Below are 27817 nucleotides of genomic sequence, written 5' to 3' on the forward strand. Positions count from 1 at the left end.
CCCTGGCCTGGAACTTCAGGTGCTCTGACAGCCCCACACCCCTCACCACATCTCTTCCTGGTCTCACCCCCCTCAATCTTCACTTCACCATCTCCACCAGCAACCTGCTGTCACCCCACACTCCTTTCCCTGACCATACGGGGTACTTCTTCCCCTGCGCAACTCCATTATCATCTTTTTTTGAACACCTAGGGAGGATCATTCTTGGATCAGCTTCAGTGCCTCCTCCTCCAGGAAACCTTCCCTGGGTCCTCCAGCACCCCGGAGTCACCACACATCTGGTCTCTTTTCTGTGTCATGCCCTTGAAGGGGACCAAAGTTCTGCCACCCAAAGCTGCCTTTTGGGATATGGATTTTAAAGTGGTTATTAAGAAACAAAAGACTCAGAGAGAACCTTTGACCTGCTCCCTGTTCCTGCCTAAGAGATCAGGTGGGGAAACCGGCATCAGGAAGGGACCCTGAGCACAATCACCTGAGCATCACACAGTTAGGCCCCAAGCAGGAGCCTGTGGATCAATCCCCCACCCCCTCGCCAGGCCCATTGGTTTCTGGGTTGCCGAGCCAAAATCTACCTCCAGGCGTTCTGCTCTTCCCCAAGTACCTGCAAATCGCCCATTTTTACTTGTAAAATCTAATACCGCACTCCCCCCCCCCCTCTTGCTCCTTTGTCCAAAATGACACACATATCCAGTTTTGCCTCCCTGTCTTTGGAATAGTCATGCTTTTATGAATTCTAGGTGTGCACGTATTAAAATTCCATTTTCTCCTGTTGACCTCTGGTAACATGGTTACTAGCCCAGCTAGAAGAACTCAAAAGGTGGGAGGAAACCTATTACTCTTTTAGCCCCCACACCCCCTTTTGGAGAGTTCTCTTTTGCTGCCGTCACTGGTCTGTGAGCCCCAGAGTTGAGCCTGTCTCCTCCATCAGCCTTGGGTTCCTTACACCTTTCTGTCTCATAATATTGACAGCTCCCTGAGAATCAAGACAGGCCTCTCTCCATCTGATCAGAGAACCCTGTCTCATTACTTCTATTTCACTTCAGCGTCCCATGCAGCCGGCCCCTCCTGACATTTTCAGCCCAGGGCAGCAAGCGCACATGGAGGAATAGGCTTTGGGCGGGGAGGCTGAACAGACTGTGCCTTCCCCTGGGCCAGGGCAGTGCAGCACAGGTCTGCCGGGCAAGGACACTGGGTGGTGGCTGCGCCTGCCCAACCCAAGCTCCTCCCCAGTCACCCATATGTCTCATTCCAGACTCAGGATTCCCCTCCCAGCACCCCATTCTGGGTGACTCAGGGCAGCCAATTTGAAACCAGATACAGTGGGGCCTTGACTTACGAGTTTAATTCGAGACCGAGCTCGTTAACTCAAATTACTCTATCAACTCAATGCAAAAAATCTGCCGAGAGACAGCTGGTATCTCAAAAAACTCGTTAGTCGGGACACTCGTAAGTCAAGGCCCCACTGTATATGTTTTCCAGAACAGACTGGAGCAGACTGTTTCTCCCTACAGAGTCCCAATCTTACCCCGCATCCCCCCGGCCTAAGGACCCATTTTAGGGTCCCTCTCTCACCAGTTCCCATTCTTTCAAGGAACTCTCTTGGGCTGGGGCAGGGATGGGGGTGACCATGACGGGCTAGCAGGGGGAGCTCTTTGTGGTGACGGACAGTTCCTATTGCTGATTTCAGTGGTGGTCCATGAATCTTACACGAGTGATGAAATGACGTGGGACGGTACCAATGTCAATGTCCTGGTTTTGATGGTTTACCGGAGTTACGGAAGGAAGATGCGACCATTGGGGAACCTGAGTGAGGGGTACAAGGAGTTTTCTGGACTATCTTTGCAACTTCCTATAAATCTACAATGACCGCAAAATACTAAAAAGTTAAATGAAAGTTTCTTAAAAATGCTCACATTGCTGTGTCTGGTGGGTGGGCCTTTTCAAGCAGGTGGGGTCTCACCTGGACTTACCTTCGATCCCCTCTCGCAGGCTCTCTGATCCACCCTTTCAAAGGATTTAGCGCCTCCTCCCTCACGTGTTTTTATGTTTGAAAGAGGATTTTGCAAAGGGCAACGCTGAACCGGGAAAAGCGTGGCTGCTGCTGCCCCGGGCGTGCAAGTGCGGGGGTGGGAGCTCTAGTTGGGAGTGGGAGCCAGGGAGCCGGATCCCCCAAAACCGTGAACATGGCCCCAGTTTCTGCCTCTCCCAGGAGAGATTCCCCCCTCCACCTCAGCCAAGAGAGGGACAGCGGGGGTCGAGGGGCAGGTGCTGTGGGGACTCTGTTTCCCTTCGTCATTGTTTTCCTTTTATTTCAGTGAGAGGCACACACGCACACCGCACTCACACACACAAAGCTGCGCGGCCCAGGCTGTCTGGTCCTGGTCCAGAGTCTCTGGCGGGGGTGGGGGGGGGGGTGGGGGGGCAGGACGCGTGGCTGCCCACCCCCACGGGGCCTGGGAGGCGGGTGGTGCAGTGCTTGGGGGCAGAGTGTCGCAGGGGGTGGAGGCTTAAGCGCTGGCTTTCTTGGCGCCCCGGGGGCTGCCGCCTCCCCGCTCCAGCGGGCTGCAGGGCGGGCTGTAGGGCTCGAAGGCCGAGGAGCTCAGGTCGCAGCCGTCGGGCAGGTCCAGGAGCCGGGCGGCCGAGAAGCAGAGCGCCGGGGGCAGGGGCCGCAGCGGCGGGGACCCGGGGCCCGAGCCCAGCGGGGTGAGGCGCGGGGAGGAGTTCCTGGGGTCGCCCAAGGCGGTGCCCCTGTGGCCGGCAGGCAGGCCCAGCAGGCCGGGCGTCAGGGCCAGGAGGCCGGGGGCCCTGGGCGCGGACAGCAGCCGGCCCTGCTCCAGCAGCCGCAGGACGTTGGAGGTGGCGAAGGCTTCGGACGCCGAGGAGGACGCCCGCTGCTCCAGGTCTCTGCTCTGGTCTTTCTTCTGTTTGGTGCGGCGGTTCTGGAACCAGACCTTCACCTTGGGGGACAAGTGCCAGGAAGGGAGAGGGGACAGGCAAGGCCAAAGGGGCAGGGGGGAGAAAAGGAGAGGGGTGCAGGGGTGTGGGAGTGGGGGAGCAGGGGTGGAGTGAGAGGGGGAAGAAGAGCATCCAGAGTGTCATTAAGGTCTTCCCCCGACCAGCCTGCTCTGGGTGAACTGATAAGGGCCCCCACTTCACTGCTAGCTGACTGTGGCCTGGGATGGAGGAATGGATTGGCAGATGGAGGGTGGAGTTTGGAGGCACAAATGAAGTTCCCCTCGTGGTTTAACAAGTCTTCCACTCTTAGCCAAGGGCATGGTTTCATGTTGGGCTAGTAATTCCCAACTTGAGATCCAGGCCATTATCCACCTGCCTGTTAGACTTCACATGGACATCCCTGGCTGGTGTGGCTCAGTTAGTTGGGTGTCGTCCTGTGCACCTGAAGGGTTGCCGGTTCGATTCCCAGTCAGAGCACATGCCCAGGTTGTGGGCTTGATCCCTGGTAGAGGGGGTGTGCAGGAGGCAGCCCATCAGTGTTTCACTCTCGCATTGATGTTTCTCTCCCTCCCTCACTCTGTAAAAATCAATTTAAAAAATATTTTTTAAAAATATGTTTTTATTGATTTCAGAGAAAAAGGAAGAGGGAGAAACATCAATGATGTGAGAGAATCATTGGTTGGCTGCCTCCTGCACGCCCCCCACTAGGGATTGAGCCTGCAACCCAGGCCCTGACCGGGAATCGAACCCTGACCTCCTGGTTCATAGGTCTATGCTCTTCCACTGAGCTACACCAACTAGGCAATAAAAAAAGCTTTAAAAAATAAAAATAAACTGCACATGTACAGACCCAGCTCAGATCCACGCCCCTACACAGGGACCTCTCCCCACCTTCCCCAGCGCAGGCCCTCCTCTCTCTCCTTGCCCCTCTCGCCTGGACTGTGGCAGCATCTCTCCAGCAGTGCCTCTCAACTCTGGCCACCCATGAGAGCCAGCTGGGGGGCCTAACTCACTCCTAACCTCAGACCAATCCACCTGGATGGGAGTGGCTGGACCCTGACACCAGGTGATCCCAAGGTAGGAGAACCACTGTTTAAGGATCTCTGTGCCTCACATCCAAGCCTTAACATTTGCAGGTCGGGGAGCAAGAAGCTGGAAGGCTCTGGCTCATGGCCTGCCCTGGCTCTGACCTGCACGTGTGTGGGCACCCCAGCCTGTTCTCATTCTGCAAACAGCTCCCATTGGCCACTTCATGGGCCGAGGCTTCTGAATAATGGCTGTGTGGTCTGCCCTGTGGAAGGCTGATGTGGGCAGAGGCCCAGGCAGGTGCCAGGTGCCAGCAGTGGGTTTGGCAGGGAATTCTGGAATCTTGGACACCTGGGGTGTGGTCTAGAAGGTGGGCAGGACCCCTTGGCCTTGCAGAATCCTCACCCCAGGGAGGGGCATGGCCAGAGGAGAGCCAAAGTGGGGCCCTCTAAGGTGTGGGGCTAGGGCAGGGCTAGTTGCTCCGTCTGCGGATGGTCCCACCTCTTGGTGTGGGCTCTGACACGGCCTCTGAAGTGAGTTCTCTAACCCAACCTGACCATCCCCTGTGTGAACCCATCACAGCCCCCTCTGACCCTGTAACCTATAAAGGCTGGGCTTCTCAACATGATACCAAGTGGATTGGGTTGAGTTTCGATACCGAAAGTGACCAGAGACTTACAGGATCTACTTGGGACTGCTTGCTTTACTCATTCACTCACACATTCATCCAACCGGTAAGTATTGAGTGCCTACTATGTGCCAGGCACTGCTCCAGGCTGGGGAACTGGCAGTGAACAAAGCAGAGCGAATCCTGCTGTGTGGACTGGATGGTGTAGAGGGGAGACAGAAGCTAAACAACAAATGAAAACATGACTATCAGGTGGCAATGGTGCTACGAGCAGGTCTCTCAAATTCCTGGGGGTGAAGAATGACTTTAAATTTTCTAATTTGTCTTGGACCAATTCTTTTGTAACATACAATTATAGTGAATTACTAGAAAATTTGCTATATAACTAGGATGGGAGAGTGCCATCCAAATACTCTCCATTTCTGGACAGATGACAGTGCAAGGCTGGCAGCAGCGCCAGGACCACACTCTGGGGGGCACTACTTTGGAGAAGGGTGGCAGGATAAGGGGGGAAGAGACAGGAGAGGTGAGATTTTTTGTTTGTTTTATTAATTTTCACCTGAGGATATTGTTCCATTGATTTTTAGAGAAAGTGAAAGGGAATAGGAGAGACAGAAAGAGAAACATCAATGTGTGAGAGAGAGAGAGACACACACATTGATTGGTTGCCTCTGCCCTTACCAGAGCTAGGGATCTAGCCTGCAAACGAGGTATGTGCCCTTGACTGGAATCGAACACAGGACCCTTTAGTCCACAGGCCAATACTCTGTCCACTGAGCCAAACTGGCTAGGGTGGGAGATGATTTTTATTAGCGGATTGGCAAATACAGCTTCTCTGAAGAGGTGACATTTGAAGGAGATACCAGTACGGAAAGGCCAGGGGACATGTGACCAAGGCTGGCGGAGGACGTGGGTGGAAAGAAGAAAACCCTTTTATCTGTGTCATCCCCAAATTCCGTTGTTCCATGAAGCAGGCCCACCAGATGCTGGGGGCCTGGGACTCTGCATGTCGAGCATACTCCCCTACACATCCTAGCTCCTCTGCCTGGCTAGTACCTACTCTCTTAGGACTCAGGCCAGGCACCACGCCAACCACCTGGACCCTCAGTTCTCATCTTTAAAATGAGGACAAAAACACTGGGCTGTTGCAGGGATCAAATAAGGAACTCCAAGCAGAGGGCTTTGGGCCATTAATATTTCCCATTGATTTTTAGAGAGAGTGGAAGGGATGGAGAGAGAGAGAAACATCGATTTGAGAGAGACACACCGATTGGTTGCCTTTTACACACACTGGACCCAGGCCGGGGATGAAGCCAGCAACTGACTTCGTGCCCTTGACTGGAATCAAACCTGGGACCCTTTAGTTCTCGAGCTGAGGCTCTATCCACTGAACCAAACCAGCTAGGGCAATGGTATTTATTATTTTAAGCTCTGTGGGGTGATTCTAATGCTGCAAACAGTGAAGGTGGGTGCTGGAGCTGAGAAAATGGGAGTGAGAAGACCTGCCTCTCTACTTCCCACCATCAATCCCACGGTCCCTAAGGGATTGATTCATAAGGCTCAGGGAACAAGGGACAAACCGAGTGAGGGACAGGCTCAGAGCCTCTGAACTAGCCCCTCCTCCTCCAGAAGCCTCCAATTTCACCTGAGGGGTCACCTTCTTCCCAGGATTAAATTCGAAGTTACTAGTTCTTTAAGGCTCAGTTCAGTTGCACGCTCCCAGGGGCACAGGTCGCATTCTGAAGCGCAGTGCACTTCCTGGGGCGTTGCCCTCCCTTGTCTTCCAGAGCCTGCTGTGGTCTCCCTGGGGCTGCCACCTGGCTTCCTCCCTCTCCTGGCTCATCTGCAACTCAGTGAATGCTTGGTAGCTTCACCCCTGACCCCTTGTGGGACTCCGCTATGACCCATGCTGCATATCAGGGGAGGGTGTGGTTTCCACTTGGCTGCCAAGACTGGGGAGGCATTTTCCGGAAGTTCACCTTCTTCAGGCTCATGCACGGTCAGTGTTAAATTCCCAGACCCATTGTGTGGGCTGCCTGGGTCCAGTGCATGTGGGAAGTGACATTAATATTTAAGAGGCGCTTCCTGTGACTGTGGGCACGGACTTAACCTGAGATGAATGGAACCTGTGTGTCTGAGTGGCCCTGGTTTTTGTAACCTGGACAGGAGAATACCACCTATTCTGCTGTTCTGGAGAAGGATCTGGGGCAGAGGCGATGGGCACAGGGCTGAGGACAATTGCTGGAGGGCCAGGGCCGCTCTTATCCAAGCGAGGTGGGGATCCTGTCGGCATTGGGACTTGGCAGTTGGTCCTCAGCCTGGCACCTGGTCCCTGGTCCTGAAAACGTCCCCCGGGCTCGCCAAGTGAGGGGAGTCCTGGAGCCAGCCGCTCACCTTCCTTTCCTCCACAGCAACACCTTCTGTTCTTGTTTCCTGCTCTGACCCTGGTACTCTGGCTATTCATTCACACAACACATACATAGCAAGCGCCTAATATATGCTGGGAAGACAAGAATGAATAAAACTCTATCTCTACCCACTTGGGTCTCAGACACCAGCAGTGGGAGAGATGGACAGGGCAGCAGTGCTGTGACATGGTATTCTGGTAGAGCAGCGAATGACATGGTGAAGAAGACCCTGAGGCCAGGCAGCCTGGGTTCAATTCTGGTTCTTCCCTTAAGTAGTGGGATGACATGGGACAAGTTACCTCACCTCTCTGTGCCTTGGCATCCCCATTGGCACATTCTTGTCCTTGGGAACTGCATATGGTTGGTGCTCACCAGACCACACACACACACACACACACACACACACACAAATACCACACACACACACACACACAAATACCACACACACACACAAACACCACACACACACACAAATACCACACACACACACACACACACAAATACCACACACACACATACACACACACAAATACCACACACACACAAATACCACACACACATACACAGAAATACCACACACACATATACACACACACAAATACCACAAACACACAAATACCACACACACACAAATACCACACACACAAATACCACACACACACAAATACCACACACACACAAATACCACACACACACAAATACCACACACACACAAATATCACACACACACAAATACCACACACACACAAATACCACACACACACAAATACCAAACACACACACACACACACACTTTACAGGTCAAGCCATGTGGGAAAGGTCTCTTGGGAGAAAGTGAAGATGCCTTAGGGAAGGCTTTGACCTTCAAAGGCAGGAAATGCAGTGTGAATGGGGGCAGGGCAGGGGAAGGATGAGGACTGAGAGGAGCTACTGGCCTGGACATCTGAGGAGCCCTTGGACAGCAAAGTTTCAGGGGAGAGTTTGGGGCAAAATTAGGTGAAGCAGAGGGTAGTTAGGACAGAGAGGAGGGGCAGGTACTGGGGGTGACTCTGTGCCTAGACTTCAGGGTTTGAGGGTGTCCCCCGAGGTCCCCCAGGAACATGGGCTGGGCCCACTCACTGAAGCTCCCTCTGTGATCACAGCCTGGCTTTCTAGATCCAGGCTGAGCCCAGCTGGAGGGAGGGCCCAGCTGGAAGAACTGTGGGCCAACTGCTGGGTTGTTTGGGACTGCTGAGGCCTCTGGAGGAAAACCGGCCCAGGTGGAGAGGACTCACCGATGCCTGCAGGACATCAGCCCTGGCCAGCAGGCCCCATCCTCCCTGCCTTTTCCTCATCTCGCTCTCTGCCCCACTCGGGGTTTACTCCGGGAGGACAGGGAAGTCCAGGAACATCTTACTGCCCCTTATGAGGGTGGACTGGACAGCATTCTGTTAGCGTGACTGGAGGAGCCGGAGGAATTCGTGGGAGGGAGGTGGTGCAATCCAGACCTAACCGCAGCACCTGGGGTGCCAGGGCAGGACAGCAGCCAGCAGCACAGGGAGGGGCCTCACCACCCTCCCGCAGCCTTCCCCAGGAAGCGTACCCCTCCCGCCCACGGACTTCCTACTCCTCTCTTTCCTCTCTTCTCTCTATAAATCCTGCTTTGGCCTTGTTTGCAATACATCTGTTGACTGATCTCCCTTGTGTATGAGATTTAACTGCTAGAGCTGAAGCTAAACAAAGGATCTCCGAGTCCCTCTCTGACAAGCTCCAGGTTGATCGCCCAGATTACACGCAGCATAAAGATGCCAGGCTGCTGCCCTAACCGGTTTTGCTCAGTGGATAGAGCATTGGCCTGCAGACTCAAGGGTCCCAGGTTCGATTCTGGCCAAGGGCATGTACCTTGGTTGCAGACACATACCCAGTGGGGCGGTGTGCAGGAGGCAGCTGATCGATGTTTCTCTCTCATCGATGTTTCTAACTCTCTATCCCTCTCCCTTCCTCTCTGTAAAAAAATCAATAAAATATATATATTTTTAAAAAAGATGCCAGGCTGCTTCTCCCAACCCCAGCTCTGGAACTTACTTGTTGTATGACTCCGGGTATAATCTTTCCTTATCTGTAAAACGGGATAATACTGTCTGGCTGGCGTGGCTCAGTGGTTGAGTGTCGACCTATGAACCAGGAGGTCACGATTCCTGGTCAGGGCACGTGCTCAGGTTGTGGGCTCAATCCCCAGTGGGAGGTGTGCAGGAGGCAGCCAATCAATGATTCTCTCTCATCATTGATGTTTCTATTTCTCTCTCCTTCTCCCTTCCTCTCTGAAATCAATAAAAATATATTTTTAAAAAATAAAAAGGGATAATGCTGGTAGCTACATCAAAGGTTTGTTGGAAGGGATTCGAGAATTAACATATCCAGAATTGTAACCACACAGAAACCTTATTTTCTTTAATCTGGCCTTTTATTTTGATGTGTTTCCTTTGCCTCAAACTGGCCTCATCTAGCACCTGACTCCCCACCCCTTGCTTAATCATCAAGCCCTCAGGACAATGAGGTCTGGTCAGCATCCAGGAATAAGGTCCTGGGTCTACTGACTCCTGAGACAGTTTTCAATCAAACGAAACAGACTATCTTGGCCTCAGCTGTGCTTTAGCTCCGGACCCGGGACAGTGAAACGATCCCCATAACAAATCCATGTGAAATTGGACGGAACAACTCCAAGGCTGCCATCAGGGCCAGACGCAGTGATCAATCACGCCCGCCCGAGCACCAGCTATCAGTGGAGGCCAGCACCCTAACTCTGTTGTCACCATGACTAATATTTTTTCCACCCCCCGGGAGCCATCAGAGAGCCAGGCCTTGGAACACAGCTACCTGTGACTCTGGGCGTGGCTCCCTCTCCTTAACAAACCCTTACTTTCTTGGCTGAAAAAATAAACAAATGAACAAAAAGAAAACCTCAGCACCATCAACTAAAAACTCATACCCAAAGCACTTAGAACAGCGCCTGGACACAAGTGAGTGCTCAGTAAGTATGATTATTGTTGTTGTGTCACGACATGGCTCTATCGCCAGCTTGAAATGCCTCCACCCTCACAGGATAGAGACTCAGTTTACAAAAGCTTTGCCTTTGGGTTGAGCACACTATTGTTAAAATGCTATTCTTGGGTGAAGCGGGTATTCAGACCCCTTCTCTCTAGCAACAGATTCTGAGCCACACCGGGATGAAGGGAAGGTGACGGAGGGGAGGAAAAGGCCCAGAATGGGGAATTGAGGTCCCAATTGTGTAAAATCTCTCTCTCCCCAAACCCAACCCCTCACCATCCCTTTCTGCAAGCTTCTCTCACTTGCCAACATCCCCCTAAGCCACTCCCAGCATTAACAGTGTCCTCCCCCCAGGTTTCTCCCCGTTTCATCCAAATTGCCTGATGCATCATGAAGACCCTCACTGGCATATACCAGTTCTCTCTTGTCAGCACTGGAATTATTTTCTCTGATTTTCCTGTAACTTTAAGCGTGCCCCTAATGCCTGTCTGAACTCCTCCAAGGTTAGTTCTCACACTTAAGGAGTTCCCTGGCTGCCAGAACAGGGGTACAGTGGCCCGATACCCTCTTACCTGGGTCTCTGAGAGGTTCAGCTGGCAGGCCAGCTCGGTGCGCTCACGGCCCACCACGTACTGGCAGCGCTGGAATTCCATCTCCAGGCGGTACAGCTGCTCGGCCGTGAAGGATGTGCGGGTCCGCTTGGGCCGGTCCAGGTCCAGGCCCTTGGGCAGGACAATTTCCCGGATGGTCCCTTTGGCATCTGCAGGAGCGGTGCAAGGAGGCAAGTTAGTTCACCATTTAAGGAGTTAGGCCACCAATAAGCATCTTCATTACAGGGGAACTCCTTGGGCTGGGCCTGACTGCGTGACCTCTGACAAGTGGCCTACCCTCTCTGGACCTAGCTTCCTTAGTCACCCAAGGCAGTATATTGTATCTAATGGGTATATGTATGTGAATGGGCCTCAGTACAAACATCAGGTCATATATATATATATATATATATATATATATATATATATAGGCTTTTATTTATTTTAGAGAGAGAAGAAGGAAGAGGGAGGGAGAGAGAGAGAGAGAGAGAGAGAGAGAGAGAGAGAGAGAGAGAAACATCGATGAGAGAGAAACATTGATGAGAGAGAAACATCGATCAACTGCCTACTGCATGCCCCCAACTGGGGATTGAGCCCACAACCTGGGCATGTGCCCTGACCGGGAATCGAACTGGCAATCAGGTCTACTTTCATAGCGTGGACAGAAAGGACTCACTCTGACTCAGGCAGGATTCTGTTCCCTCAGCAGAGTGAGGAACAAATGGAAAGAGATAACAAGTCTTCAGGTGCAGAGGAGAAGATGGGTCCGCATTGGGTATGATCAATCAGGTAAGGCTGCTGGAGGAGGTGTCCAGAGCCAGATCCTGAGCCCTGTGTGTGTGCACATGTGTGAGCACTCTGCACAGACACTCCTGGGTCCATGCAGGGGCAGCTGCTGTGACATAGAGGACAGCCTGGGGAGCTGGGGTCCCCAGGAGGAGCCCAAGGACCCTTGCCTCTACATCAAGCTGGGGTGCCTTGCAGACAGGGGCTGCTGCCACTCCCCAGGTACCTAGTTCTGAAGAGCAGGGCCACCCTCCTGGGCCCTCCATGTGGGGGTCTCCAATATTCTGGAGCCTACTTAGGAGAAGCTGAAAACTCTGCAGCCCACACTCACCTGATGGTCCCCCTTAAAGAGCTCAGTAACAGCAATAATGTTTTCCACAAAAGTCAAATTTTTTTTGGGGGGGGGCGTGTTATATATATATATATATATATATATATATATATATATATATACACATCATGCTTAACTATAGGGACAGAGATGATCCACGTTTGAACCATACACATGGATGGCTTGAAATCTAGTTATTAGAAAGTTTTATGTTAAAAATTAGAGTGTGGAATATGCAGCAGTGTATTCTGTAGGATTTACCAAACCATTCCCAACACATCCTATATAATAAAAGCCTAATATGCTAAGTGTTCAGTCATCCGTTCAGCCAATCCAAGCGTAATATGCTAATGATATGCTAAGACCGCTCAACCACTCGCTATAATGTGCACCGACCACCAGGGGGAAGATGCTCTGACTGGTAGGTTAGCTTGCTGCTGGGGTCCAGCTAATCGGGACTGAGCAATACAGGCCGGACATGCCCTGGAGCCCTCCTGCGGTCCCTCTCCAGCTGGCCAATCTCCCACATCCCTCCGTGGCCAGATTGCCCTCTCGCAATCCGGGACCCCTGGAGGGATGTTGGAGAGCCAGTTTCAGCCTGATCCCGCAGGCTAGGCTGAGGGACCCCTCTGGTGCATGAATTCGTGCACTGGGCCTCTAGTACTGTTGATAACAATAAAACTAAGCTAACAGAAATTTACCATTTCCTAAGAAGGTTAATGTCAGTGGGAAAACTTACCATCAAGGCAGCCTGATCAAGCATAGGCAGCCCTAGCCCAGGTCAAAACCCCCTGCACAGTGGCAGGAGCACCAGCCTCTGCAGGGGTGGGGAGTCCCTGCTTATGTTTTAGTCATGATAACAGCTGACACAATGCTTGCTCTGTGCCAGGTACTGTTTTAATAAGTGTTTTTTTTTAAATATATTTTATTGATTTTTTTTACAGAAAGGAAGGGAGAGAGATAGAGAGTTAGAAACATTGATGAGAGAGAAACATCGATCAGCTGCCTCCTGCACATCTCCCACCGGGGATGTGCCCACAACCAAGGTACATGCCCTTGACTGGAATCGAACCTGGGACCTTTCAGTCCGCAGGCCGACGCTCTATCCACTGAGCCAAACCGGTTTCGGCGAGGTACTGTTTTAACCCTTCACCCTTCCAGTAGCTCAGTGAAGTTGGAACTATTATTATCCCCACTTTACAGACGGGCAAATAAACACATTTTAAGTAGCTGACCCCAAGGTCCCACTGACATCGTTCAGTAAGTTTTAGAAACACCCTTATTTTACACTATGAATACCCTCTTTTAGTAAGCCTTAATGATTCAATCATAGGTTGTAATGAAGAGGACTGTGGTCACGGGTGAAAATGGAACCTTCTGGATGAGATCATGATTGCCCCGGAAGACATAGGAAAGGGCCTGCATTTGGGATGTGTGACTGTCAGGAGGCTCCTTTTGAGCCACTGACGGCAGAGCTACCTTAGAATCCCTGCTCTAGAGGGTGAACCTGAGACCTCTCCCCGCTCTCACACCCTCCTCCTCACCGTAGGGTTTATGAGTTTGGTTCCGCCTGGCTCCTGCCAGGGCCAGTTCACTCCTCCAGGATGTGCTTTAGCGCTGCCTGGGCTCCGACTCACAAGTCCTATCCTGGATCTCAGAGGTTCTTAGCACCTTTGGGCTCATAGTCAACTCTCAGGGAGAAGGTGAGTCTGGGTGGGGAGACACAGTCACTGCTGCGGAGGTGGCCCTCCCCCCACCGCTGGGCAGGTCTTGCTCAGGGGCGCTGGGCAGAGCATGACGGACGTGAGTCCTACTCTTGGAATATTGGTGGGAACCACAGGCCTTTTGGGACAACTCAAGCTTCCCCTCCAATTCTTTCTACAGCCCGAAAAGGTGCGGTCATACTTGTGACTCTGTTATGACCAGGTCCCACTATTTCCAGTTGTGAGCCCAGTCTGAGAACTTCCTCACAACGCCTAAGTGACTCCATCTCCAAAGGCATTGGTTTTCATTGAAAGTGTCTTGGGGTGTGGTACTGGGAGCGTCACATCCTCTCCCCAGGAAGCCCACCCAGAGCTTACCCGAAGCTCTGAGCCTGTGCTCCTAACCACTGAGGTCAAGTTGCCCACCATCACCCCCACCCCTTCCAGCCTATGGAAGAGCTAAGAGGAGCATTCCCACTCAGGGAGCAGTCAAGGTCAGCCTCCCTCTCAGGGCCAGGGGAGGCAGGAACCATATAAGAAAGGCAACCTCAGACTTGCCTGGTTGGTATCAAAACAGGCCATACAAATAAGTACATGAAAAGATGCTCAACATTAATAGCCATCAGGGAAAGATGGATCAAAACCTCAGGAACATATATTAAAATAGGTAACAAAAAAACACGGACAGTGCCGAATGCTGGTGAGGATACAGAGAAACCTGAGCCCTCAGACATTGCTGGGAGGAGTGTGAATGGTTCAGCCACTCTGGAAACCAATCTGGCAGTTTCTTAAATAAACACATACTTACTGTGGATCCCAGTGATCACACCCCTGAGCATTTATCCAGGAGAAAAAAAAGCTTAGATTCACATCAAAACCTGTACATGATGCCCTGGCTCTGGGTAGCTCAGTTAGAGCATCCTCTGGTACACCAAAAGATTGCAGGTTCGATTCCCAGTCAGGGGGCATAGGGGAGGCAACCGATCAATGTTTCTCATATCAATGTTTCTCTCTCTCTCTCTCTCTCTCTCTCTCTCTCTCTCTCTCTCTCTTTCTCTCTCTCTCATCAGTAAAAAAATATATCCTCAGGTGAGGATTTTTAAAAAAAGCTAAATATGAATGTTCATAGCAGTTTTAGCTGTAATAGTCCCCAACTAGAAAAAAAACAGATGTCCCTTAGTAGGTGAGTGGTTAAACAAACTGTGGTATTGCTACACCGTGGGACACTAGTCAGCAAGTGAAAGGAATGACTTTTGATAGACATAACAATTTGGACAAATCTCTAGGTCATTATGCTAAGTGAGGAAAAAAACCCACAAGTCAGTTCCCAAGATGCTGTACTGTATGATTCCATTTCTATAACATTATTAAAATGACAAAGTTATAGAGTGGCCCACAGAGCCATGGGTGCCAGAGGGTTAGGTGAGGGAGGGTGTGACTATGAAGGGGTCTGTGAGGAAGCTCCTTGATGGTGACTAATGGTTCTGTATCTTGATTGTGGTGGTAGTTACATGAATCTATAAATGCGATAAAATGTCATTTCTATATATAAAGACAAAATATAGGTGCAGGCAAAAATGGGCAAAATCTGAGAAAGCTCTGTAGTCTAGTCCCGTGGTCGGCAAACTGTGGCTCTCGAGCCACATGCGGCTCTTTGGCCCCTTGAGTGTGGCTCTTCCTAAGCCTTAGGAGTACCCTAATTAAGTTAATAACAATGTACCTACCTATATAGTTTAAGTTTAAAAAATTTGGCTCTCAAAAGAAATTTCAGTCGTTGTACTGTTGATATTTGGCTCTGTTGACTAATGAGTTTGCCGACCACTGGTCTAGTCAATCATATTGTGCCATGTCAATTTCCTGAGTTTGATAATGTATTACAGATACATAAGACGTCATCATCAGGAGAGACTAGTTGGTGGATTCACAACAGTTCTCGGTACTATTTTTACTATCTTGAGAGTCTGAAGTTATTTCAAAATAAGACATGAACAATAACAGCAATAAAACACACCATGAAGCTAGAGTGATGTTCTGTCACCGAAATGGACAAATCCGTTAGAGCAGTGGTTCTCAACCTTCCTAATGCTGCGACCCTTTAATACAGTTCCTCATGTTGTGGTGACCCCCAATTTCATTGTTACAAATTGAACATAATTAAAGCATAGTGATTAATCACAAAACAATATGTAATTATATATGTGTTTTTTGATGGTCTTAGGCAACCGCTGTGAAAGGGTCGTTCGACCCCCAAAGGGGTCGCGACCCACAGGTTGAGAACCGCTGCGTTAGAGGAAAGAATGCAATAGTGTTTCCCGAAGTGCCTCTGCACCCGTGGTTTGTAAGACGATTTAAAATGGCATGTAAATAAACATTCATCATGTCAATAATTAAGCACTTATTTAACATTTGCTAGAGAAAGTTAAACCTATGATTTTATGTGCTTAGCATGAAGCTAAAGTAAGTATTAATTTTAAAATGTATTATGCTAGCCCTACCAGGTTTGGCTCAGTGGATAGAACATCGGCCTGCGGACTCAAGGGTCCCGGGTCCGATTCTGGTCAGGGGCATGTACCTTGGTTGCGGGCACATCCCGGGTGGGGTGTGTGCAGGAGGCAGCTGATCGATGATGTTTCTGACTCTCTATCCCTCTCCCTTCCTCTCTGTAAAAAATCAATAAAATATATTTAAAATAAATAAATAAATAAATAAATAAATTGTATTATGCTTCAATATTAAGTAAATAAATGGAACAGGAATATAACAGAAATGATGAAAATAGTATTCAAATGACTGAAAATTATAAACAATGGAATCAAGAGTACACAATTAGACCCATGTATATATAATGATGGAATTTGGGGAAAGTTTGTTCGATCAATAAGTGGAGTTAAGTAGATTGATGTCTATAAGTTATCTGTTTGGAATAAAATAAAATATAATATTCCTGTCTCATCATAAAAAACTAAGTTTCAAATGAATTAACAAAGCATAGCCTATGAAATGATAAAGGCACTAAAAATATATAGGAAAGTATTTTTATAATTCTAAGCTTGCAAAGAGCTTTCTAAGCAAATACAAAACTGGAGGGAGCTGAACAGGAAAAACAAAGGATGTATTTGACTATATTAAAGCTAAAAACTTTTGTATGACAAAAGTGCCAGAACCCAGGTAAAATACCCAAAACAAAAAATCACCCCACACAGAATTGAAAAAAATACTTTTTAAAGAGTAAAGAAATAATATCCAGAATATATAAAATGCAATTAAGATAAATTATTTTTTTAAAAGGGAAAAAGTGTAGTAGACAAAATGCTCAAATACTTTATCTGGGCTATTCACAGGAAAAGATGCCAAATGGCCAATAAACATGGAAAGATAAGCACAGCTCCACAGAAATCGGAATAATCCAAGTTCAAGCAACAATGGAAATTGTGTCCCGAAGATTGGAAAGGCATTGAAAGGTGATTAACAAAGCAGTGATGCACCGCAGGGAATCCACACTCCCATTCACTGTGGGTAGCACCATGAACTGTCACAACCTTTTAAGGTTGCATTCGTCCAGATTAAGATGCACATAACGTTTGCCCCAACACTTATTTTATTCAGAAAATCATTGATTCATGTGCTTCAAGGGATAGATAAAGATGCCTGCTGAAGCATTGTTCAAATTATTAAAAATTTGAAAGCATCCTCAATCTTCCCCACAAGGCAAATGACTAAACAAATTATGGTAATGCATACTATAAAATACCATGCAATTAAAACGAATAAGGCAATGTCTATATTAACTGTCATTAAGTGAAAGAAAGTTATTGAACACTTGTAGTACTGTACTATATATTTACAACTATATATATTCAACTATTCAATATATGTTTTATAAGCACCTACTATGTGCCAAATACTGTTATAGGGTCTGGGTATATAGAAATGAGCAAAATAAACAAGGTCCATGTTCCCACAGGCCTTGTACTGGGGAGAAAAACAGATAATAAATTTTTAAAACTAATAGGTAAGGTAATGATAAATGCTGGGAAGACAATAAAACAAGATAAGGTGATATTACCGACCCTCTCCAAATAACCAAAACTCAGTAACCATACCAGTAGTGTGTATGTATGTTTGTGCATGTACATGTGCATATGCGTGTGTATGTCTGCTATGTTAGCTAGGATGGTCAGAGAAAGCCACTCAATACAGTCAAGTTAGTGGGTAAATCATGAATGCTGCTCTCCAGTGTTTCCAACTCCTTCCTGGCACATGGTAGGGCTGCACTAATGTTCTGAAATGACACATGACCATAGGACTTGTTTTAGCCAGGAAAAAGGACACGGACACTGTCGGTGAGGACTTTAAAAGCTGGTTGATAACCTGCCACACCCCTCCCCTTACTGTGATGGTCCCTGAAGCAGGAGCCAAGATGGAGCTCCATCAGCCTGGGTTTCTGGGCACCAAGACGAGCCCTTGTTCACTTGTGATGGCCTTATCTTAGGAGAGAGAAATACAATTGTATTTTGTTAAACTGCTGAGACGTTGGTTTGTCTCTGCAGTAAAATCTCGCCCATCCTTAGTGACACAGCCTCCTTCCCCGAATCATTCCTTCTCTGGGTAGAGTTTGGGGGAAGCACCAGGAATTAGGAAAAGCTTTAATTCCAGGGCCTCTTTGCAGGTAGGTGCTTGTTAGGGTGAAATGCATGAGTCTGAATGGAATGAGTCCTGAGTTTTGCTGCCCTTCAGCTCCTTAAAGAGGGTTGGGCCCTGTGGTACTGGAGAGGACGAGGATGTCTAAGGAGCTTGTGCCCTGGGAGAGGTGGTGACCCCTGCCTGATAAGAGTTAGTGAATGCTCCTGACCTCCAGGACCAAATAATACCCCCTTCTAGAACTCTCCTAAGCAATCACCTCAAAGCCCTACCTGACTTCATCCTCTAGCACCCACCTTTGCATGACAATCTGTTAATGTGCTGATTTTTAAAGCGTGATAAGGTCCTTCCAGCTTTAATCTGCAAATATAATGTAATTACTATAAAAATTCCTTATGAAAAATTCATTCTCAAGTTTATTTGAAACATTGAAAATGAAAGAATAGTTAAGAAAAAGTGTTAAAGAATGAGGAGAAAATACTTGCTTGTCACAAAGTGAAATAGATAACAAATCTAGAGCTACTAAAATGGTATGATGCTGGCACAAGAGTTATGAACCAAATTGATGCATAAATGAGGATCAGGTTTGTTATAAAGATGACATTTCAAATTAGTTGAAGGAAAGGCAGAACTATTAAAGATGTGGCTTTTGGACAATTAGCTTATTATCTGGAATAAAGTAATTATTTCACACTACATGGAAAAATAAACACAAGATGGATCACAAATTTAAATGTAAAATATAAAGCTCTAAAGATTGAAAAACACCTTAAAATAATTTTTCAAAAGGAAAGCCAGTGATAGTTTTGAGTGCCTAGAAATAAAAGCCTCTGCAGGGTGAGAGGCAATTACAAAACAAATGATAGCTTGGATAAAATATTAATAATAATAAAATATTAATAATACATGCAAAACAGTCTTAATTTCTAGTACACACACAGTCTCTATAGACAAACGAGTAAAGCCAAGCAGCCCAGTGGGAAACGGAGCAAATTATATGATGGGTTATTTAGAGAAGAGAAATGCAAGCAGCTAAACATATAAAACATACTCAAGCTCAGAAGGAATTGGAGAAAATGAAAGTTACAACAGCAATGAGATACAATTTTTTTTTTTTCAGATGCCATATCAGGCTGAGAAAATGGTGCTGGCAAAGGTGAGGGAAAATAGAGTTTCTTTCAAGCTCTGTTATTAAGAATATAATTTAACACAATATGAGGGTTTTTTGGAGGGCAATTTCACATGCCTAACTCAATTAAAAATGCATAAATTCTTTGCCCTAGAAATTTTATAGAGGTTTTTACCCCCAGGGAAATATTAGTATACTTAGATAAAGATAGTTCCACTGTTTGTAGCATAGTTTGTAAGAGAGAGAGAGAGAAAAAGGAAAAAGCTAGATGTTTATCAGTAGGAATATGTTGATGAAATTACAGTATAATCATGCGTTCGCTATTATGTAGATAGACATTAACAAGAACTAGGTACCTCTCCATATATTGACCCGGACAGGTGTCCATTATATACTGCTACATAAAAACAGGAAGTATATATAAACCAATTTTTACAAAGAACAAAAAGTAAAACTAATAATTGTGTCTGTGCGTTTGCCTGTGTGTACGTGTGTGTGCACGCGCACACACATGCGAGTACGCTTTTACCTACGTAGGGTTAAGTCTGGCAGGATAAACACCGCTCTTTTCCATTTGTTCTGGAGAGTGGAAACCAGTCAGAGGGGTGAGATTTCTCCCTTCTTACCCTGTGTACTTCTTTATTGTTTGGTTTGTTGCAAAGACTAACAAAAATAAAATTTTAACAAAAATTCTAAGATATATATATATAAAATATTATATATAATATATAATATGTTTATTTTTGGTTGGAGAAAACCTTTCTAATTGAGAATTAAAATGCAGAAGCCCAAAAGGAAATGACCACTAGATGTGATTACAGTTTATATTTTAATTCAGAAAAAATTCATAGCAAAGTTTTAAAAAAGATAAAAAATTCATAGCAAAGATTACAACTATAAGAAAACAATGAGCAAACCAATACAGAAATGGCTAAGTTCATGAATTTAAAAATTCACAGAATACGAAATGAAAATGAAAAATAAGTATATTAAAATTACTTAACCTCATTTAAATTACTAATTTAACTTCATGCTAATAAAAATAATATTTTTTTCACTTGAAAAGATTTTACTCTAAAAAATTGAGTATATCCTGGGATGGTAGGATGTGGAGAAATGGCAAATTTATATAAAATTGCTGGGAGTATAAATTAGTACATTTTTGACATTTGGAAATATCTATTGTATTTTTAAGCATCTATACTTGGATTTCAAATGTTCACTTCTAGGAATTTATCCTGTAATTATACTCATACCAGATATATTTGAAATTATATTTATTGAAAACATTTTATTATGAGAAAGTTTAAACATATACAAAATTAGAGAGAACAGTATAATGAGCCCTGATATACATATCCTCTGACTCCAACAACTATAAACTCAGGAACAATCCTATTTCTTTTATAGCCCATAAGTTTAAGCAAATCCCAGACATCATATCATGTCATCTAGAAAATTTCTGTATGTATCTCTTAAAAATAAGGTTCCTTTAAAAATAAAAGCACACAATACTATTACTACAACCTCAAAATTAACAATTCCTTAATAGAAAATGTCCCACATATTTTCACATTTTTCAGATTGTTTCATAAATGAGACTTTTAACAACCGTCTGTTCAAATAGGGAAACAAAGATGTTCACTGAAGCATTGTTTGTAATAGTGAAAGAGTAGAGCCAACCTAAATACCCATCAATAGGGAACTGTTTAAATAAATCATATCTGCATAATAAAATACTGTCCAGGTTTTTTAAAAAATGAGACAATTCTATATGGAAAGATTTTCACAAGTGTTTATTAAATGAAAAAAGCAGTTTGCAAAAAAAAAATATTCCCACTTTTGTAACATTTAACTTTCATATTTTTTTTTTCAGTTACTAGGGAAAATTGGGAGGTTACATTTTGGGAATGGAATGCATTATATGGGGAAAATAAAGAACTTTCAACCTTCACATGATAGAGCAAAGCAGCATGGATTGGTTTTGTAATTAGAAAGTTACTTTAAACTTCAGGAAACAAAAGACATCAGAAACAAAATTAAAAGACAGATTATAAACTCAAAAAAATTGAAACACATATTGAAAGCAATGAGCTACTATCCATAATACAGAGTTTTTGCACATCAATAAAGAAAGGGATATTTGAAAATGAAAACTGGTCAAAGGAAATGAATTAATAGATAACAGCAGAAGAAATACAACTGGCCAATAAACATGAAAAGAAAATAAAGAAACAATTAATAACCAAATAAATAAAATGCCAACAAGGTACTACTTATTACCTATAAAATTGACAAAGATTATATATATGTCCAATGTGGGGAGAGGGCAAAGGTGGGGTTATAAATTGCTAAGCATTTTTTCTTGAAGAACAATTTGACAATAGCTATCAAGATATAAAGGGTAAACTGTGGTGGTCAGATTTAGAGATACAAGCACTGCTTGTGGGGGGGGGGTACCATCTGTGGAGGGAAATTTGGCATTATCTTCCAAATACAGGTAGCAATGACCAAGGAGCAAATTATTTATTGCAGCAGTGTATATAATAGCAACAAATAAGAAAAAAATACATGTCTACCAATAGGGTATTGGTTCTGGTCCATCCAATCTATTTACCAGTAAATGGAATACTATGCATATGTAAAAAACAACAAGTAATAAATTATTTACATCTCAAGGTATCCTGGTAAGTGAAAATAGTAAAGTGCAGAAAAATATAGAGATGTTACCATATGAGTAAAAAATAAAAGCCAGAAAAAAGACTATAGCAGTGACGTGCATAATCATAACCATTATTTGAAAGGACATATTAGGAAAAAGGGGGGACCACTTTCAGCCCTGTGAGCACCTGATGAGGATGGGGCCGGGAAAGAGATTTTTCACTGTGTGCTTAAACCAACAACTTTTTGATCACATGGGTTACTGTTTTAAAATGAAAGGAAACACGCTTTTTATTTAAAGAAAAAAAAAAAAACACGAAAATTTCAAGCAGCAATTCCACTGCTAGAAATTACTCTTTGGAAATAGTCAGAGAAGTGGGCAAGATAGTCAGTGTTTGCCGAAACCGGTTTGGCTCAGTGGATAGAGCGTCGGCCTGCGGACTGAAAGGTCCCAGGTTCGATTCCGGTCAAGGGCATGTACCTGGGTTGCGGGCACATCCCCCGTAGGAGATGTGCAGGAGGCAGCTGATCGATGTTTCTCTCTCATCGATGTTTCTAACTCTCTATCTCTCTCCCTTCCTCTCTGTAAAAAATCAATAAAATATATTTTAAAAAAAAAAAAAAAAAAAAAAAAAAAAAAAAAAGATAGTCAGTGTTTATCTTTGGGGAAAACAACCGGAACATCCACCAGAGGCAAGGAGAACCTCGCTTCCCCAACCAAAGGAAGCTGTGAAAGGGCTGAGCCTGAAAAGATAACCCCTGCGGATTAAATTCTTTAAAAAGGTAAACTGCGAAACACATTATGTAAAATGTTCCACTTTGCTAATGTTTGTATATGAAAATGGGGAAATCTCCTGGAAGAACACACCTGAAACTGGAGTGGGGGTGGTGTATCTAGGAGTCTTCTCCCGCTTTAAGTCCTCTCTCCATCCGCAAGTGTTCCTTCCAGGCTTGGTCCCCCGGCGTCCTCCATTCCCCCCCCCTGGTGGGCGCGGTGGGCAGCGGGTGTAGTAAAATTCAGAACACACCCTGGCTTTAATTTACCCGGCTAGTTTCAAGTTCCAGCGGAGGAATGCGGTGTGAATTCGGTGGGGAAGTTCCAGGCAGCTGTACCTGGTTGCCTTCCTCGCGCTGCCCTGGCTGGCTTTGCGGGTGAAACCGCACGCTCCAGCAGCCACCAGGGCTGGAGACTCACTACCACCATTGCTGCCCTTCCCAGAACCTGCCGCTTCCCGGAACCTTCGCCTCCAGCCCCGTGGGCCTTCTAGCGGGTCTCTCGGGCCCTGATACCAGTAAAAGGAACCACATTTGAGCTTTTTCGGATTTTATTCTCAGTGGTTCCCAAAAAGTGAGGATCCCAGAAATTCCCAAAAATATGCCATTATCACCTTTATATTTTAATTTTTCTGTGTTCGGGCATCATCATCATTTCGTATTAGAAACGACATTTTGATGTCGAAAAATAGGGAGGTCTTCTTAGAACAGATGTTCTGGCGGGGGGGGGGGGGGGGCGCTAAGGCCTTCCATTTAGTGAAATATGCTCGATGCTGCTGGCAACGTCTCCTTTCATTCATTCGACAAATATTTACTGAGCGCCTACTGTGTGCTAGGCACACATCTGAGCGATTGCGTGGGGACAGGTCCCTGCCTGCGTATCAGTCTCCTGATTGGTAAGCCACGCCAGGTTGGTTGGCACATAGTATGGACTGGCTAATGTTGTGGAATGAATCAAAAAGCAAACTAGCCAGCGAAGGGGAGAACGTTAGAGAGGTGATTGGGTGATTGGAGGGTCCGACCCCACCCTCACCCTCCCTTCCTTGCTTTCAGCCCTGGCTGTTCTGGGTCCCACCACCGCTTGGCTTAGTAGGTCAGATGGGTCCTGACGCTGCCATGTCTTTTACAGTGTCCAAGGGTACCCTGGTTCCCCCACTTGAGACCTTCTAACCTCTTTCTTGGATGTGGGGGGGGGGGGGAGGCAACCAGGCGTGGAGACCACCCTGGGACCCAGGGATTCCTGGGCAGGCCCACTCAGCCTCAGTGTCCTCTCTCAGAGATGCTCAAACTGAGGTAAGAGACACTGCCATGCCCTACAGCTTCCCCAAGCCCTTCTTCATTTTGTATTAGCCAAACAGGACACTGAAGGCAAAAATCATGCACTTCCCATGCCCCCACCCACTGAAAATACAAATCAAGGAAATTTGGCAAACAGAGTGGGGAGCTTAGGGCTACTAAGGCCCCAGGCTCCAGTAAAGGGTAATTGAAGAAATGACATAGAGCCACTAAGACCCTTAGACGCCTTCTCTCCCTACAGGTGATGAGCAGAGGGTGAAAACTCAAATTTATTTGTCAGCTTAGGCCCAGGGACACATGTCTCCGGTGGCCCCCTCCAGTCCCAAGTGTTCACCCCCCGGCAAGCTGTGGAAAGACTCAAAGCTCCAATCCTGTAGGGGTGTGTGTGTGTGTGTGTGTGTGTGTGAGAGAGAGAGAGAGAGAGAGAGAGAGAGAGAGAGAGAGAGAGAGGCGGTAGTGGGTCCACAGCCTCCTAATCCAAGTGTTCACCCAGGGCAGCGGAACTAGCACAAGAGCATAAGGAGCGGCCCCACACCCAGCACTGTTCCTTGATAACATTCTATCTACACATCAGACAATACATTTGGTTGCTGGTCTGCTTGTGTGTGTGTGTGTGTGTGTGTGTGTGTGTGTGTGTGTTTGTTGGGAGGGGAGGGGTTACAACAGCCTGTATATAAAGGGGAAAATAAAGACCAAAAGGATAGAGCCCAGCATAGTCCCTCAATGAGAATTCCAGCCCTTCTGCCAAAAGCAAACAAAGCAAAAGGAAAAACATAATAAACAAAACAAAGTAATCCCAGGAAAATAAAAAACTCTAACTCTCACAAACCCCAAAACTAAAAATTAAAATAAAAACCCAAAGTGTAGTCTCTGCATGAACCATTTAAACGTTTCAGCCGCTGCCTGGGGCGCTGGCCCGGGTTTATCTGTGTGCCCTTGTTGGGACTGCGTCCACCCTTGGCGAGTCCTTCGGAGAGTCCGGGTGAGCCCCTCGTGCAATGGCTGTTGTGAGTCCAAGCACAAAGCAAGGGGACGCTGGGGAGCTTAGTACAGACTTGGCTGCGGGTGGAGGGAGTCCGTGCCCGCAGGCCACTCCCCGCTCAAGCCCTGAAGCCGGGTAACCTGCCAGGCGTCTTCAGCGCTGTCTGTAGCATCCAAGGTCCTGCGGTCTCGCCAGTCTGCCGTCTGCAAATGCTCTGATGGGCGTGATCTGGAGCGCGGATCCAGCACTGTCCCCGGAGTCTCAGTGGGGCCAGGCCCCATTAAGATCAATGCCCGCTTTCCCCACATTCACATCCACAGCGGGACTTGCGTCCCCGGCGCAGCCCGTGGCCCTGGCCTTCCTGCGCCTCCCGGTCCCCAGCCACAGAGCTGCGCGCATCCTTCCGGCTCCCCAGTGAGAGCAGTTCGGCTGGTGGGTGGTGGCGTTGGGGCGGGGTGGCTGGCAGACACTCACTCAGTCGCGGGGTCCTGCAGTTTTCCTGTCCTCCTCCTCCCAGTCGGGGTGCTGAGCCAGGCGGGGAGCGCTTCGGGTCTCGGCGGAGGGAGCGCTCTTAGGGCAGCCGCTGAGTCCTACCCCATGGGGTCTGGGGCCAAGGTGGCAGCACAGAGCTGCGGGCGGAGGGTGCAGCCGGCAGGACTGGCTTTTTGAGACTCAGGGGATCGCTTCGGGTGAGTAGGGACCGACACGAGGCTTTGTTTCGGTGACGCTGGCACGCGGCCATTCCAGGCTCTATCCAGGCGGGCTGTGGAATTCATCTGGGGGTTGACCTGGGAATCACGTGGGCGCGTCTGAGTGTGCGGTGCGAGCCTAGATTGTGAGGTTGCAGGGAGTTTCGGGTGAGAGTTGCCCCACTTCTTGTGACTGCGGGGGATCCCGGGTCCACCGAAAAGGCGTTTGCACTGCGGCTGCCCCTTGCGGTTTAGGATCCGCGCAGGAGGCAGCCCGTCTCCAGCCCAGGGTTGGCGCGCCCTTAGCAAATATGAAACAAAAGGATCCCCATCCCTAGCCCTCAGCAGACGGGGGCCGTTCACGCAGAGGTGTAGGGAGCCCTGCGGAGCTGTAGGGTCCCTGGGGAAGCCTGTCTGTGCCCGCAGTGGGCGTGCCGGGTTCCTGTTGTGTGCACACGCGTTATCCCAGCAGCCTTGTTTGTCCCTGGTGAGGCATAAAGCCGCCTCCATTTTGAGGCGGGGGAAGCAGGAAGGTCCCTCTCCCTGTCCCCTGACCCGCTTTCCCCAGAGGCAGCCAGAAGCTTGAGTGATTGGCTGAGCGAGGGTCCCTGGAGGGGTTTGGGGTCGGGGCTGCAAGGAGTCCCCGATCCTCTTTACAGTTCTCCACCCCTTGGCTGCTCACCTCCAAACACGGTTGTGCCTGGGCACAAAGGAGATGCTGCTCCAACAAGGGGTGAGTTGGGGGGAGCCTCGAAGGAAGGAAACCCATTACCAGAAGTGGTTTGTGGGTCATCTCCCGGCTTCCCATTTTTCACTCAACGGAACATTTCTGCAGACTCTGCTGCGTGTTTGCAGTTTCATGGACATCACTCTGACCCTTAGCACAGCCCTTCAAGGTAAGCGCTAAGGGTCTCTTTGTACAGATGAGGAAACTGAGGTATGAAGGGGCAAAGAAACTGGTTCAAGTTCAAAAGGCTGTAAGGCTAGTATTACAAACCAACTTCTCTTAATTCCAGCACCCCGTCTTACTCCCCTGTGTCATGGGACTCCCCCAAAAGATTTGCTACCTTGGGATGGGGAACCTCAGGGGAGCAAGTGCAGAGTGGAGAAGAGGGAGGAAGAAAGGAAAGCCAAGAGAGGATGGGCTCTTTCCCAGAATCCTCGGCCCACCAGCATCCTGAAGGCTATGATGGTAAATGCCTCCAATCTGACCTTTTTTTGGTTTCCTCTAAAGCGTGGTTCTCAACCTTGTTTCTTTGTTATGGGGTGGGGCCACAACATTAGTAACAAAGAAACAGAATTTCCGGAGGATGAGGCCCAGAAATCAGGATTTTAAAAAGATTCCCAGGTGATTCTAATGTGCAGCCAAGGTTGAGAACCATTGCTCTAAAGATACTTAGGATGTGTCAAGGGCAAAATGTACCCTCTGCTTAGAGCATATGGAGGGACATTCATCTTGGGGCTAAGACACCGCTGACTTCCCTGCACTAATGCTGAGCCTTTTATTTGTCAGAGCCTCTGCTCTGGGCCCCAGGAGGGCCTGGAGTGACGCAGGTGACCCTGGCTAGGAGGGATTAGTGGTAAATGACCTACCGAGTATCTCAGGACTATAATAAACCTCCTTGTTACTAAACGGGAAAGGACAGAGGGATTTATGAGGGCCCTGTGTACCTTTTATTTCTTTTAGGTGTGTAAATACACATTCAATGGTATATTTCCATTCTATTGTACAAATGTAATGGCATCGCTGTATGTGCATATATGCATTTATAAAAGTACACCCTGCCAATGCACAAAGTCCATCTCTGCCTGGATGTGGATTATTCCTAGCGTGGGTGTCTTGCACCCCACAGAACTCACAATTGTCCAGGCAGAGGAAATGCCCACCCATAGATGGGGTGTGAGGTGGTGTCACTTAAGGGCCTTAATATGAGAGTATTGCACCCACGACACCCCTCAGTCTATGGAATGGCATCCATCTGATTGAATCCCAGGTGTCCAATAGGTCCATACACCTGTTGGGATCCCAGCTGGATGTGGACGACACCCATGCCCTGTCCTGTAACTCAAGTCTGCCCCAAGAATGGCACTGGGTACCCCTTCTTTAGGTGATCACACCTGATACCAGGAGTGTTTCCCAAGACCAGGGTCCCTTCACACTGGACTTTCCTCATACTCTAGCCCTGTCCCC

General features: G+C 47.4%; 1 protein-coding gene across 1 annotated transcript; it reads right to left on the reverse strand.

The window, feature by feature from the left end:
* Positions 1–2282: 2282 nt before the first annotated feature.
* Positions 2283–10810, reverse strand: VAX2 (ventral anterior homeobox 2). The gene is made up of 2 exons (XM_006106772.3): positions 10617–10810; positions 2283–2957 (listed from the first exon to the last, which is right to left on the reverse strand). The coding sequence occupies exons 1-2, from the start codon at positions 10695–10697 to the stop codon at positions 2508–2510; spliced, it is 531 nt and encodes a 176-aa protein (XP_006106834.3). The 5' UTR covers positions 10698–10810; the 3' UTR covers positions 2283–2507.
* Between the last annotated feature and the right edge of the window lie 17007 nt (positions 10811–27817).

The sequence above is a fragment of the Myotis lucifugus genome, unplaced genomic scaffold (assembly GCF_000147115.1).
Source record: "Myotis lucifugus unplaced genomic scaffold, Myoluc2.0 scaffold_905, whole genome shotgun sequence".
Lineage (NCBI taxonomy): Eukaryota > Metazoa > Chordata > Mammalia > Chiroptera > Vespertilionidae > Myotis > Myotis lucifugus.